The sequence below is a fragment of the Paroedura picta genome, chromosome 7 (assembly GCF_049243985.1).
Source record: "Paroedura picta isolate Pp20150507F chromosome 7, Ppicta_v3.0, whole genome shotgun sequence".
Classification (NCBI taxonomy): Eukaryota; Metazoa; Chordata; class Lepidosauria; order Squamata; family Gekkonidae; genus Paroedura; species Paroedura picta.
In genome coordinates, this window is record NC_135375.1 from 115,785,758 (window position 1) to 115,800,277 (window position 14,520).

Below are 14,520 nucleotides of genomic sequence, written 5' to 3' on the forward strand. Positions count from 1 at the left end.
GTCTCAGGGCTCAGTTGTCCTTTGCTGATCAGTAATTCCAGGAGCATGGTCACATTAGTCTGTGACAGCAAAGACAAACAATGACATCTCTTTGCTGAGATGGCTCCAGAAGGCCATGTTCATTTTTCCTTAAGGGCTTCGCATCACAGATCAGGCAAGACATGCTCAGCCACAGGTTGCTACAAGGTCCAGGATTCTCATGCACACACACAGAGCTGGGGCAAAACAGACTGCTTCCCCTTCTGCACTTGGAAAACCATAAATGAGACAAAGCCAAGACTTAATTGGGTCGGGGGTGAAGAGGTGGAAAGGGCTGCAGATATCTCCAAATATAGTACAGAAGTTCACTTTTGGATACCTACTCATTAGGCGTTCCTTTCTGGCCACAAAACTGCCCACGACTGTCTGTTGGGTAGATCACCTTACGGGGGTCTCCTTGAGTCCATGCTGAAGAAAGAAAAGAAAAACCCCATGTGACTAAGGGCTAACCCCTCTAGAGCCTGCAGGACCGACTGAGCAGCTGCATGCATGCTGATATTTGATTTGATTTGTGTTTACATTCATTGCCCTTTCAATCCCGTTAATTTACAAGGATTATCTCACAAATAGCTTGTCCAAGTGCAGGATTTGAACTCAGTTCTGATTCAAGGTTGTCTTCACAATATTTCTACTATCAACTAGCAAGAATATTCTAAGAGATGTCTCCTCTTCGACTACAGCAGAAGGATACTTAGTTCAGTATGTTTCACAGGATGATCAAGCAGTTGTCTTGGAGGCCAAACATCTCCCGAACACTCCCTCCCAGCATAGGTACTCACCTCTGGCTACTTACTTGCCCTTGATAGTCATAGCCACTGTGAATGTGTTTAATCCCTTTTTAAAGCTTGTGACCTTCACTGCCTCCATTGACAACGTCCACAATTTATATATTTTGTTCTTCCTTCCTCACCCGTCTTTTTCCTACGCTGAAAAAATCCAGACTCTTCAAGCCCTCCTCCTAGGAAAGGTTCTCCAGCCATTAGTCAGGATCCCAAATGAGGTCACAGCCTAGATCTATGCAAGGGAATTCCAATATTGGATGTCATATTTTGACTCCTTTCCTTATCATCCCTCAGATGAGGTCTGGCTTTTCCACAGGCACTGCATGCCAACATTTTTGCTGAACTCTTCATTATGAGTAAAATTGCCAGCTCTGGGTTTGCAAATATCTTGAGATTTTTTGGGGGGAGGGGGAGAGCCTGAGGAGGGTGGGGTTTGGGGAGGGAATTAAATTGGGTATTATCCTGTGAAGGGTCAAAGGGGTGGCAGGTTACAGTGGAGAAGCGATAGGGTTAGAATCATAGAGTTGGAAGGGACCTCCTGGGTCATCTAGTCAAACCCCCGCACAATGCAGGAACTCAAAACCCTAGGGTTGTGCGTGGGGTGTGTGTGTGTGGACTAGATGACCCATTGTGCATGGGGGGGGGGTGTGGACCCAGGAGGTCCCTTCCAACTCTATGATTCCATGATTATGCCAATAAAATCTACCTTCCAAAGTAGCCATTTTCTCCAGATGATCTGATCTTGGTCACCTGGAGATCAGCTGTAAGAGTGGGAGAAGTTGGCAACTCTAACCTCCTCTCAGTCTCAACCATTTCAGACCCCATCAGCATAGATCGGAAGTTGGGATTATTTTCCCTGCTCGCTTTTAAGGCGAGGAGAGGGGAGACTCAACCCCCACATGCTCCTTCCCACCCACTGGCTTCTTCACTTGCTGGAGCAAGGCCTCAACTCTACTCATCAGCCTCTTTCTGGCTTATAAAGGGGGTGGGCTCCTCACACCTTCCTGGCTCTCTCTGGAAGAGGAGGGTGGGCTGTAGATCCCGCATTTCATACTTTCATACTTTCCTGTTTTAACCCCATAATTGCCCTCCTGACCCTCTCAGTCCATACTGGGCAATGCCCTGTCTGGGCAATGAGGGCTCCACTTCTGAACCAGCCTCTCAGCAGCCCCACTCCCCAACCTCCAACTGCAAAATGGTACAGGTCCTGGACGCTAGTGCGAGTTGAGGTGGGAAAACTGCTTTGCGTTTTTTTCTTTAAAAGTGCATGTCTATGTAGAATAACCTAATCTATTTCAGGTGATATCTGGGCTAGTTAAAGCAGTCTTTGGTACATACCTTATAAAATGTGGGAAAACTGACTTTTTCTTTGATTTGGGCCTTGTTATCACAAACAGTAATGGCTGTAGGCATTCCTATTATTAGTTATTTATTAGCTTTAACTGGTCACTGGGTTCATGTGTTATAGCTCCAATTAGAAAAGGTAGGTAAAATTGATTTCAGCCACCTTGATGACATAATAAATGCTTGTGCTGCCAATCAGAACAGGTTACTTTATCCAAACAATACACAGACATCTGCCTTCCAGAAGAAATTTTGGCCACCTTTGGCTCCTGGCCAAGGAAATAGTTGGAGCCTCCACAACCATAGAAACAGCTTCTGCAGAAGAGATAGGGAGAGTCTAAAAGAAATATCCAGGGAGGGGAACTGTGTACTGCTATTTGCCTTCAGCATTACTGGCCTGCAGCCAGTAATATTGGCCCTTCACATACCCGTCTGCTTCTCCTGCCAACTGTTAAAGCTTCTCATAAAATCCAAAGGCAATTCAAGCACAAGAGATCTTTCCTCCGGCACTGGCCCAATAAGCAGGCAAACGGGGGAGGGGGTATGGAGAAAGGTCCGCCACCCAATAATTCACCCGGACATTCCAATCATTGTGACTGCTCTCTGTCCATGGACAGGAGCCTGCTGCAGACCAGGAGGTGGCAGAAAGGAGGGAGCCAGTTCCAGCACAGAGCATTCAAGCGCCGGCTCATACTAATGGCTCTGACTGAAGCGAGACAATGGCTCACAACCTCATTGTCTATGGCCATAAACCTGGAGAGACTAAAATGATGAAAGGAAAACCCTTCTTTTAGGATAGGAAGGGACACAAAAGTCTATCCAAGGGGAAGAGGAAGAAACACTGAGATTATATAAACTCCATAAACAAGGAAGCAGCTCCTACTCTCAGCTTTCAGATCCATAACAGGCTAAGTTTTATCTAGGGACTCCATCCCCCCCACAGACGCTTGCTTGGAGGAGTGTAGCTGGAAGGATAGCAACTAGACAGAAACTCTAACTGGCATTGCGGGCACAGAAAGGCCAGAGGTAGGATCCCCCTGGGCAGAAGGCACCCTCAGAGTCACTAGTAGCAGTTTGTTTGATACCCCTGGGGAGTTAGGGTGAGGGATGTTCTCCAGGAAGAGACCTGGGAAAGTGGTGGGGATTTCCTGACTCCCCCCCCCCCCCATGCAGGACCTATTAGAGAGCGGAGGGCTTCCACATATAGCGTATCTTCACATATGGTGGGAATGTCCTAAAGCTCCCAAATTATTGGAAAATGGTTTCTATTATGCTGTCGAAAAGTCTTGACTTCCGAGGGGTCCCCTCTCTGGACTCTTTCTCGTGGGATTCTGTGCTGTCAGTACTCAAGAACCTAAGGAAGCCTCTGCTATAGTAACTGCCGACGGACGACTACTGGCTGAGAGTTAAAGTCATGCCTACAAGCAGATAGTTTGCTGAAAACAAATGACTATTTCTCTAATATGGCTGGAATTTGGCAAAACGTAAAACACGTGGAATCAACCTTGTGAGGTTTTTTTTATCACTCATAACTCTGTCTGTTTGTGTGTAAATAAAGCAAATAGACATGGAAGGGAGGGCTTGAGAGTGTTCCTCCACAGAAAATGGGGGAGGGGTGTTCAGGGGCTCTTTGGTTCCTTTACACACCCCTCCCTCCCTAGTTCTGCCCCTACTTGCTTTCTAAAGTCCCATTTCTTCCCCTGACCCATTTTGCTAACACCAACAAAGTGGAGAAGAGGCCACATACCCACCACTCCCACGGCAACATATCCCACAACAGCAACCATGAGCAGAATGCAGCAGATGATGTCTGTGCAGCCCCTGAGGAAAGAGAGGAACACCAAATTAGGATGGCTGCAACCAACTGTCACCCACGCCAAGCCCGTTTTAGAAAATCCCCAATCTGCCTCCTAAGAATGTAGGGCAGGATCCCATGCAAGTGCCCCTGGAAAGAGCAAGAGACGCAGCATGCTGGGATTTTGTCCCCTCTTGTATCAGCAGGGCCTGAAGATGCTTCCTGAGGGCAGGACCCAACAGCATCTACAACCTGTTCCCATGGGCTGGCGCACAAAAGGAGAGGTTTACACTCATTCAGGGTTAACTAATGGAAGACTCCTGCATTTTATGCTGGGGGCCAGGCAAAGCGTCATAGAGAGCGCCAAACAAGGTCTGTGGATTTAATGCTGCTGCCACACTCATATGCTACAGGAAGAGATTCCACCTTTCTCCTCAGGACAAGAGTAAATGCACAGGCCTTCTTCACAAAGGGAAGAGATGCGTCCTTTGGTTGCGCACAAGGCCCGCCCCAGAACTACATGTGCACTCTTCTCCAGGGGTGGCCATTTCCCCACCATCGTGCCACTCTAGGGTTTTTAAACAAAATTATGATATTATAATAACACCGGTTCCACTGAATCCCAGGCTCCTGCTGAAAGCGATAGTTGCTAACTCTTTTTGTTGCAGAGTCACAAATAGGGCTGTGTGCTTCGGCAGCCAAAGCCCACTAGTAGCACTAGTAACAACGCATTTTAATGCTGCAGCACAACAGCAATGATTGATTTTTGAGAGAGGGGGGGGGAGTTTATACCCTGCTTTTCACTATCTGAAGGAGTCATAATGTGATTTACAACTACTTCTCCCTTCCTCTCCTTCTAACAGACACCCTGTGAGGTAGGTGCAGCTGAAAAAACTCTAAAGGGACTGCTGTATGAGCTCTAAAAACCATGACTCCAAAGTCCTCCAAAACTGTCCAGTGGGACGAGGTGGGTTAGAGGGGAATGGTGAGGCTGAGGCAAGGAAAACAAAGGTGGAGAGGACCCTCAAAAATGTCATATGAACTCATTTATAAGCAAGCAAAGAACCAAGAGTGGTTTAAGGGTTTGCAGGGCCCATCGCACCAGAGCCTGATTCGGGATTTGCAGGGCCCGAGCAGAGTAGACTTTTGGTGGGAGCAGCCAGACGGGGCAGAGGGACCCCCTCACAGTGGAAAGGGGTGTCACTCCAAGTGTCCTTAACGAGGGAAAAGGGGAGAGGAGAAAGGCCCTAATTCATGGGGGTGAAGGCACTGTGCAGGGTTCTTGGAAGTACAGGGAACATAGCACATGCTACATGTGCTACATGGATAAACAGGCCCAGCAATGAACATGTATTCCACTGAGCACCTAGGTATTTCCCCAGGCTTCACTTTCTTCACTTTCTAGATGGAATGTCCTGTGCTACTCACATGATGATCTAATTTGCTATATATATGTATAAAGACCCTTGAACTGATTAAATCATGAAATATCTTTTGTACAACTGTTTGACAGCTCACCTGGAAGAGGTGAAAATGAAACTGGGGGACTTGTAGGCAGAAGCAGAACCCCAAAGTCAGTGCACCACATTGGTTAGAGTAGCAGACTAAGATCTGGGAGAGCCAGGTTCTCTGCACTCTTGCTGGGTGACTGATAGCCAGTAACACTCTCTCGGCCTCACCTACCTCACAAGGTAGTTGTGAGGATAAAACAGACAGGACGAGAATGACGTAAGCCACCTAGGGTCCACATTGGGAAGAAAGGCAGGGTATAAATGAAGATAATTAACTGATTAATTAATTAATAAGCATCAGAAAGGAAAAGCTCTCTCTGATGCCGGGGCAGGGAGCCCACTGACTCAAGAGGCTCTGAGACAGCCAAGGGCATCACAAACCTCACCCAGCAGCTTTGTGTAGATTTATTACATTGTACTTTTTGGGCTGGAATTTGTATTGATGAGGCCCCATCCACAGTACTACTCTCCAGCAGAGGAAGGCCAGGCTGCAGACTGCCCTGGACCCCCCTCCCCCTCCCAACTGCAGAAGACCACCCTTCCAAGGCACAACTGAACTCAAACCTTTCATAAATGGGTCCTTTGAAAGTCGGGTCATATTTCTGAGGCGTCCCTGGGGGGGAGGGAGGAAAAAAAACATAACAAGTCAGGTAACTCTGCAATTCTCTGGATTTTTAGTGCCACCTCACAAACCATCCGAGTCACAGAGGCAAATGCCACTAATGTGGTGGGGGGGGGGATGCTGAAGGGCTGTGTCCCTCGGTCCTTTCTTACAGGTTGTAGTTGAAGTACGGCTACGGCTTTGTGAAAGCGATAACCATCCTTTGGAAGGGCTGGACACAGGATTTACCAGCGCTTTTTAGAGGACAGTTCACAACATGCAACTGCGCGAGGGGCAGAAATTAAGCAGAGAAGGCTGTGCTTACTGAATTCCTGCCTGCTCCGACAGTTCGCAGGAGAAAATATTCTGGCAGATGTCCCTCAAGGTCTGGAGGTGCCAGTGTGCATTGGTTTAGGGGAGGAAAAATGAAATAAGACCCATATCCACTTCAATGCCTGTTCAAGGCAGCTTCCAGGGGCACATCCCCAAAATGGCTACTGGTGGGCCTGGAGGGGGTGAGAAGGGAAGAGGGCCCAGGTGGAAATGTACACAGCTATGCTTTCTAAGCATATTCTGCATGAGCATACAACCTCTGGGGTTTCTGGAAGCCTGAAAAATGTTTCAGGGGATTTTCAACAGTAAAAAAGGGCTGGACAGATCCTTATCCTGGGTGCTTGAGTCTGATCCTTCATTAAGCAGGGGGTTGAACTATTTGGCTTGCATTGCCACTTCCAACTATACGATTCTGATTCTTCAGATACATACAAATCATGAATTAAAGTTTGTTGGTCTTCAAGGTGCCTGCATGCCACAACTCCTCTCCATGAACTTTATCTTCCACTTTTGTAGTCCTGCCCCACTCCAAAATGCTCAGAGAACCAGCCCCTAAATTTGAAGCCTGGACCCGTTTGCAAAATAGCTATTGCTCCAGGACCTCCCACCATACCACCTTTCATGGCTTGGAGGCAGGAATCCCTAACACAGCTGCAGCTTTCAGTGGCAGTTGCCATGTAAGAACAGAAGAGTCGTGTTGGATCCGGCCAGTGGCCCATCCAGTCCAACACTCTGTGTCCCACAGGGGCCAAAACCCAAGGGCCATCAGGCGGTCCACCAGCGGGGCCAGAACTCCACAAGCCCTCCCACTGTTGCCCCCACCCCCCACGTGGCAAGCCACCACCCTAAAGAATACAAAGGCAAAGCACACAAGAACAAAAAGCTGTATGAAAAACAGGGGTGTGTATTTCCCCCCACAATGCGAAGAATGCAACAAGCACGCAATTGGAAACAACAAACCAAAGTTTGAGTCCAGGGGCACCTTTAGAACCAAAAGCTCAGCTGGTTGCTGCATGGACGCGGGGGGGGGGGGGGGCGGGTTTGGCTGGTGAGGCTGGGTGTGTGTGTGTGTGCGTGTCTGTGGGCACAGGGAAGCGGCGGTGGGGCGAGCGCAGGGGAGGCGGGCAGCCAGGGGGATTTGGCCGGTCAAGCTGTGTGTGTGTGTGCCTCTGGGTGCAGGGAAGCGGCAGCACGATGGGGAGGGTAGCCAGGAGGGGTTGTGTGTATGTGTGTGTGTCTGGGTGAGGGGAAGTCGCGGTGGCGCAATGGCCATCGGGTAGGGACCCCGGGCAGAAAAGGAGCAGAGACACCGCATCTGTAACACGGCATCCCTGCTCTTTTCGTGAGGGGAAGCCACCAGGAGTACTCAACGTCGGGGAAGGCTGCTTCTCCTTGTGTGCGGTGAGTCCCTGGCCGGGCAAGGCGAGGCTGGGCCAAGCAGCCAATTGGCTTCTTGGCCCTGGAGTGACACTTGGAGATTTTATCCCGGACAGAGATCCCGCCCTTTCTCCTCCCCATTAGGCCTTAGTCTTTTATTTATTACGCTCTGCAGAAGCGGTTAAAGATGTATATTCTGACTGTGTTATATGCTTAGGTCATTCCATGTACTACTCCACGACATTATATGTAAACTGCCCAGAGCCATAAGGGAGAGCGGCATCAAAATCAAATTAATAACTAAATAAATAAACAAACAAACAAACAAATAAAGCTGTTGGTCTTTAAGGTGCCCCTGAACTCAAACGCTGGTCCATTGCTTCAGACCAACATGGCCATTCTCCCAAAATTATAAACAATATTCAATATCCAGGAACATATGTGCAAATGTACAAATATTTTTAAGTAAAGCAGTTAACATGCAAGACAAAGTACAGATTGCCAGCCAAAGTCTGTTTTTCAGTAAAGCTTCATCAGACCACTTCTGCATATTCAATTTTAAACTAGGAGCCAAAAATGGCGTCTTCTTGTATAATGTGGGAAAGAACATCTGATGGCATTTCAAAAAAACTGAACACACAATAAATATCATAGGTTCAGGTGTAACAAAATTTGAGTCCAATCAGGCACCTTTAAGACCGCCAAAGGTTTATTCATGGTGCATGCCCACTCCCTCACGGCTACTGAAGAAGAACTGAAGAAGAACAATGAAGCTCAACGAGTCCAGGGCACCTTCAAGACCAGCATACACATGGAAGCTGATACCCAAAATGAAACTTCTTTGGCCTTTAAGGGCTCAAACTGTATCCTGCTGCTTCATACCCTCATGGCAACCCACTTGATGCTATTAAAATGGGGCATAGCATGGCCTGTGCCACCCTGAATCATTTTGCAATTTGCAAGGAGACCACGGCCACTGCTGGCCACGGGCTTATGATAGGCTCATCTGGGGGGAGTCAGCTATGGGACCATCTGGACAGAACGACCCCTGGAGACTGTTGCAGACCCTAGGGACGCTGGTTTGCCCAGGCTGTGTGGAGCTCTGCAGTGGAAATTTATTCAGAAGTCTGAAGTTTCAGTTCTGGCTACAGCTTTTGTGGGTGCTTACTGCAATGTAACCAAAGAGGGAAAGAGAAGGGTGTGGTTTTTCTTGGCAGACCTGTTTCTGTGGCACCATTTGACTGGCAAACATATCTTTAAGCGTGTTACGCATCTGCCCGTCTCTTTGGGCTAGACAGCGGATCTGGTGAAGGCCACCACAGGGTCCAGCCAAAATGCATTTCCCTTCCCTGTGAGGTGAGGTGAGCCGCGTTCCAATCCACAGAACTAAAGGCAGGGCCCTTTCGGAGGGAGGGAGTATCTACCTACCTACCTACCTACCTATCACATTTGTATACCGCCCTCCGCCGAGGCTCAGGCCCGTTCACACGGAACTCGGGTTTTGTGTCAAATAGAATACAATAACAGTGGTAACAGTAACAACAGCAGCAGATGTTTACACGGGATAACAATCAGAGGGCCCTGGTGGGGTTCCGTCCGGGTCCGTGGACTGCTGCTGGCGGGCCAGTGTCCCTCCCCCCTCCCCCGCTCCCCGGGCCGAGCTGGAGGGGCGCTTCCCAACTTTTGGACCGCTCAGGAGCCCCGGAATCCTTCTTCCGGCTCCCAGCAGCAACGGGGAAGGCGACCGCAGCGGCCTGGGTCGGTCCTCCCTCTCCCCCCCCCCCCGGCCCCTCCGTGGCCATTTGGGGCGGCGGCGGAGGTCGGCGGGGCGCTGGGGTCGGGCGGAGGACGCCCTCGGAGGGCCGTCCAGGAGCCGCGCGGTTTCCCGTCCCTGCTCCAGCGGGCCCGGCCAAGCGGCTCCAAGAGCCCGCGCCTCGGCCGACAGAGCTGGGACTCGGGGAGCGCCTGCGGGCCTGCCTTGGCCGGCAACCCGGACCGGCCCTCGCCGGCACGTCAACCTCCTGCGCGGAGATCTGCAAAGATGCGCGCCCCGAGGCGGAGCAGCCCGGGCCGGGCGGGCCCCCAAGGGCGGCACTCGCACCCTCTCCCCAACCCCCGGGGGGCCCAACCAGCGGCCGAGCCCACTCGCCCCAAGGAAGCCCCGGGCCGCCTACGCACACGCGCTCCGGCTGGCCTGCTCCGCGAGGCTGTTGCGCGGGGACCCCTTCCTGGCTCCGGGCGGAGCGCCGCTGCGGCCCTCTCGGCAGGGGAGGGGACTGCGGCCGGCAGGCAGGCAGAAGAGCCACGCAGCCGGCCCCCTCCCCTCCCCTCCCCTCCCCCGCCGCCCCCCTCCCCCGTCTTGCTCCGCCTGTGCTGCCTGGCCGGGCCCCCCCGCCCCGAGCTCCCCGTACCGTGCTTGCCGTAGTAGTTCTCCTCGGCGCCCGCCATGCCCGCCGCCCCAGCCAGCCAGCCAGCCAGCCAGGCGCCTCCGCCCAGCCCTGCCCAGCGCGCCGCCCCCCTCGCTCTCTCGCTCCCTCCCTCCCTCCCTCCCTCGCGGCCGGGCGGGGCCTGCCCCAGGGCGCCCACCGGGGGAGCAGAAGTGGGCGGCCGAGCGGCCGGCCAGCCTTTCGGCCGCTTCCCTGGAGGGCCCGGCGCGCTTCGCAGCCTTCCTCGCGGAGAGCGGCAAGAGGCAAGGCAAGGGCGGCCCAGGGAGCCCTTGCAGACCGGCCGCCAGCCTCTGGCCACAGGGACCTGCTTTGCATGTGGTCTCGCTCCCCAAGGGGGGTGGGGTCCGGCTTTCTTTGAAGCACACTAGGAAGAGCCAGCCACAGGGCAGGGAGGCCAAGGCCTTCATAAGGACATCAGGGGAGCCCTCCAGTCCTGCCTCCCGTCTCACCCAGGGGCCAGCCAGTTCCTCTGCAGGGCCAGCAACAGGGCAGAGAGGCCGAGGCCTTCCCCTTTTAAGAACATCTAGTCCAGCCTCCTGTCTCACACAGGGGCCAAGCAGTTCCTCTGAGGTCTTCATAAGAACATGTGAGAATTCAGACCTTCTGTCTGCCATGACAACACTAGAGTTCTTGCAGTTTGTTACTAGACCCACCCACCTAGCAGGACACACCCTGGATTTGATCTCTGGCACAAGGTTAGATGGGGATACGATAGCTGCAAACAGAGCGCCATGGTCAGACCACTTTGCTCTGAAGCCCTGGCTTGCCATATCTCCCCTGCAATAGTACTAGAAGAAGAGTGGTTTTTATACCCCACTTTTCACTGCCTGAAGGAGTCTCAAATAGGTTTGTGTGCTTTGGCCTCCGAGCCTGAAGCAGCCAGTGCCTCGGCGCGGGAGGGGAGGGGTGGTGCAGCTCTGCTCCTTCCCCCTACACCGTGGTGCAGGCCACTTCGGGCTCGAACAGCTGCTTCGGCAGCCAAGGCACAGAAGCCTAGTCTCAAAGTGGCTTACAATTGCCTTGCCTTCCTCTCTCCACAACAGGCATCCTCTGAGATATGTGGGGCTGAGAGAGCCCTGATGTTACTGCTTGGTCAGAACAGCTCTATTAGGGTTGTGATGAGCCCAAGGTCACCCAGCTGGCTGGAGGAGGAGCAGGGAATCAAACCTGGCTTGCCAGATTAGAAGCTGCTCGTCTTAACCACTACACCATGCTGCATAGAAAGAGGTTAAATTTATGACCACCTGCAAAAATTTATGGGTCCCATTGGTTTCCAAAATGGTCTGTGGGACCCAGCAACTCACTCGATGAGTTGGTCAATGACTATCAACAAAGCTTATCAACTGCCATCAATGTGGAGGCACCCCAACATAATCTCTGCCCCCATCTTGGCCTGGGCCCCTGGTACACTGGGGAGCTGAGTGAAAAGAAGTGGGAGCTGAGACAACTCGAGCAAGTGTGGAGGAAAACGTGATGAAGTATCAAGAACGCCTTATAGGATGCTCATGAAAGCCTATGAGATAGCAGTGAAAGTCATGACATCTCAAAGAAAGAACACTCTATTGGCCATTAGCTGTGAAGCATTTGTGAGAAGACAACTAAGAGGTGATATGATAACCATCTTCAAATGGTTGGTAGCAAACCAACTGATGGAATACCTGGAAGAAGCTTTGGTCTTAGACCCTTCCCAGTCAGGTTTCCAGCCTGGCCATGGGGTAGAGACAGCGCTAGTCGCTCTGATGGACGACCTCTGCCGCCAGTTGGACCAAGGCGGGTCGGCGCTGCTGATATTACTAGACCTCTCAGCAGCGTTCGACACAGTCGATCATGAGCTTCTAGCCCGCCGCCTCATCGATGCCGGAATACGAGGGACAGCCCTCCAATGGCTGATCTCCTTCCTCTGGGATCATGGACAGAAGGTTGCAATAGGAGAGAGAACATCAGACCGCCGACAACTTACATGTGGAGTCCCACAAGGAGCGGTCCTCTCTCCTATCCTATTCAACATCTTTATGCGCCCTCTCGCACAACTGGTACGGAAGTTTGGGCTGGGTTGCCATCAGTATGCAGATGACACCCAGCTCTTCCTCCTGATGGATGGCCACCCTGAATCTCCCCCAGAAGCATTAGCCAGCCGTCTGAAAGCAGAGATGGCTCAAGCAGAGTCGCCTGAAGCTCAATCCTTCAAAGACGGAGATCCTATGGCTGGGTAAGAAGGGCCCATGTGAGGAAGCGCACCTGCTCACCCTGGATGGCGTAGAGCTTACTACGGCTCACTCCGCCAGGAACCTGGGTGTGATCCTGGATGGTTCCTTCACAATGGAAGCCCAGATCATGAAGGTACCACAGCTAGCATTCTTTCATTTCCGCCAAGCCAAGCTACTAGCGCCCTACTTGGCCCCGGAACACCAAGCCACAGTGATCCACGTGACGATCACCTCCAGGCTGGATTTCTGTAACTCTCTCTATGCAGGCCTGCCCTTAGCCTTGACCCGGAAACTACAGCTGGTCCATAATGCAGCTGCCAGGATCCTCACTGCAACATCGTGGAGGTCCCACATCCGGCCCATACTATATCAATTGCAATGGTTGCCAGTTGAATTCCGGATCAGGTTAAAGGTTCTAGTAATTACCTTCAAGGCCATACGCGGTCAGGGCCCAGTGTACCTGAGGGACCGCCTCCCTACCTATGCCCCCAAAAGAGCTTTACGCTCCGCCGCCACCAACCGGCTATTGGTCCCTGGCCTAAAAGAAGCTCACCTCGACCCGGGCCAGAGCATTCTCTGTCCTGGCCCCCACCTGGTGGAACGAGCTCCCAGAGGAGATCAGGGCCCTGACGGGACTAAAACAGTTCCCAGGGCCTGCAAAAGGGAGCTCTTCCACCAGGCATTTGGCTGAGGCCAGGCCAACCAACCAACATCTGCAGGGCCCCTGCCCCTCCCCTCCCCCCAGAAACCCAGTAAGACTCCTGGACCTGTTTGAGTTACGACTGTTTATGTTATGATACACTGATATGTTATACTGTAACCCGATTTATCAATTAATAATACTAATGTTATTATATGTATGGTTTCATGTATAGTTTCAGTTATATGTAAACTGCTCTGAGCCTTCAGGGAGGGCGGTATAAAAATATGAATGAATGAATGAATGAATGAATGAATGAATGAATGAATGAATGAATGAATGAATGAATACTTGAAGGGCTGCCATATAGAAGCTGGAGCAGAGTTGTTTTCTGTTGCCCCAGAGGGTCAGACCAGAACCAATGGGTTGAAATTAATTTTTAAAAATTCAGCTAAATCCAGAAGAAGTTCCTGACAGTTGGAGCGGTTCCTAAGTGGAACGGGTTTTCTCAGGAGGTGGTGGGTTCTCCTTCTTTGGACTTTCTAAGGAGAGGCTAGATAGTCGTCTGACAGAAATGCTTATTTTATTAACTTAGGCAGATGGTGAGTGGGTGGGCAGGAGGGGATGTGCCAGTATTTGTCTCTTGTGGCCCTTCCTTGAATACCCAGGGACTGCTGATCACCACTGTGGGAAGGTAGGTGATTAGAGAGCCAGCTTGGTGTACTGGTTTGGAGTGCAGACTTCTAATCTGGTGAGCTAGGTTTAATTCTGCTCTCCCCCACATGCAACCAGCTGGGTGACCTTGGGCTCCCCACTGCACTGATAAAGCTGTTCTGACTGAGCAGTGATATCAGGGCTCTCTCAGCCTCACCCACCTCACAGGGTGTCTGTTGAGGGGAGAGGAAAGGGAAGGCGACTGAAAGCCGCTTTGAGACTCCTTTGGGTAGAGAAAAGCGGCATATAAAATCCAACTCTTCTTCTTCTTCTTCATTTCTCCATGAATCGATATAATCTTTTAAAAATGTCCTCTGGCAGCAAATTCCATATTTTAGCCACCCACTGTATAAAGTAGCATTTCCTTTTGCACATCCTGAACCTCCTGCTCATCAGCATCATTGGATGCCTTCAGGTTCTAGTGTTTGGGAAATGAGAAAAAGCTCTCTTGGCCAACTCTCTCCACCCGAGGCATCCGTTTATCACCCCCTCCCTCAATTTTCTCTTTTTCTTCCTTTAAAAAAAATATTTTTAACAAAATAAACAACATTTACTACAAAAAAAAAGATACACAAGGGAAGAAGGAGGGAATGAAATTCCCATCCAAGCTTAATAGACATATTCAAATTCAAACATTCTAGCATCATCACCATAATCAGTATAACATAATATAAGAGAGTTACAAATTTTAGAGCCTGGAAATTTACTCAGATCCCTAATAAGAGTCTCC

At 51.1% G+C, this 14,520-nt stretch overlaps 1 protein-coding gene across 7 annotated transcripts in view; it reads right to left on the minus strand.

The window, feature by feature from the left end:
• Positions 1–10,296, minus strand: part of SLC44A2 (solute carrier family 44 member 2 (CTL2 blood group)) — a 97,654-nt gene extending 87,358 nt beyond the window's left edge. For 5 of the 7 annotated variants that reach the window (XM_077346123.1, XM_077346124.1, XM_077346122.1 and 2 more), the window contains exons 1-4: positions 10,194–10,296; positions 6,036–6,084; positions 3,913–3,986; positions 363–447 (exon numbers count right to left, since the gene is read on the minus strand). In XM_077346123.1, coding sequence (XP_077202238.1) covers positions 363–447; positions 3,913–3,986; positions 6,036–6,084; positions 10,194–10,230 — 245 coding nt within the window. In that variant the 5' untranslated portion in view covers positions 10,231–10,296. Of the gene's footprint in view, positions 1–362; positions 448–2,328; positions 2,481–3,912; positions 3,987–6,035; positions 6,091–10,193 lie in introns of those variants that run through there. The other 2 variants (XM_077346125.1, XM_077346128.1) reach the window with 2 other exon arrangements.
• Between the last annotated feature and the right edge of the window lie 4,224 nt (positions 10,297–14,520).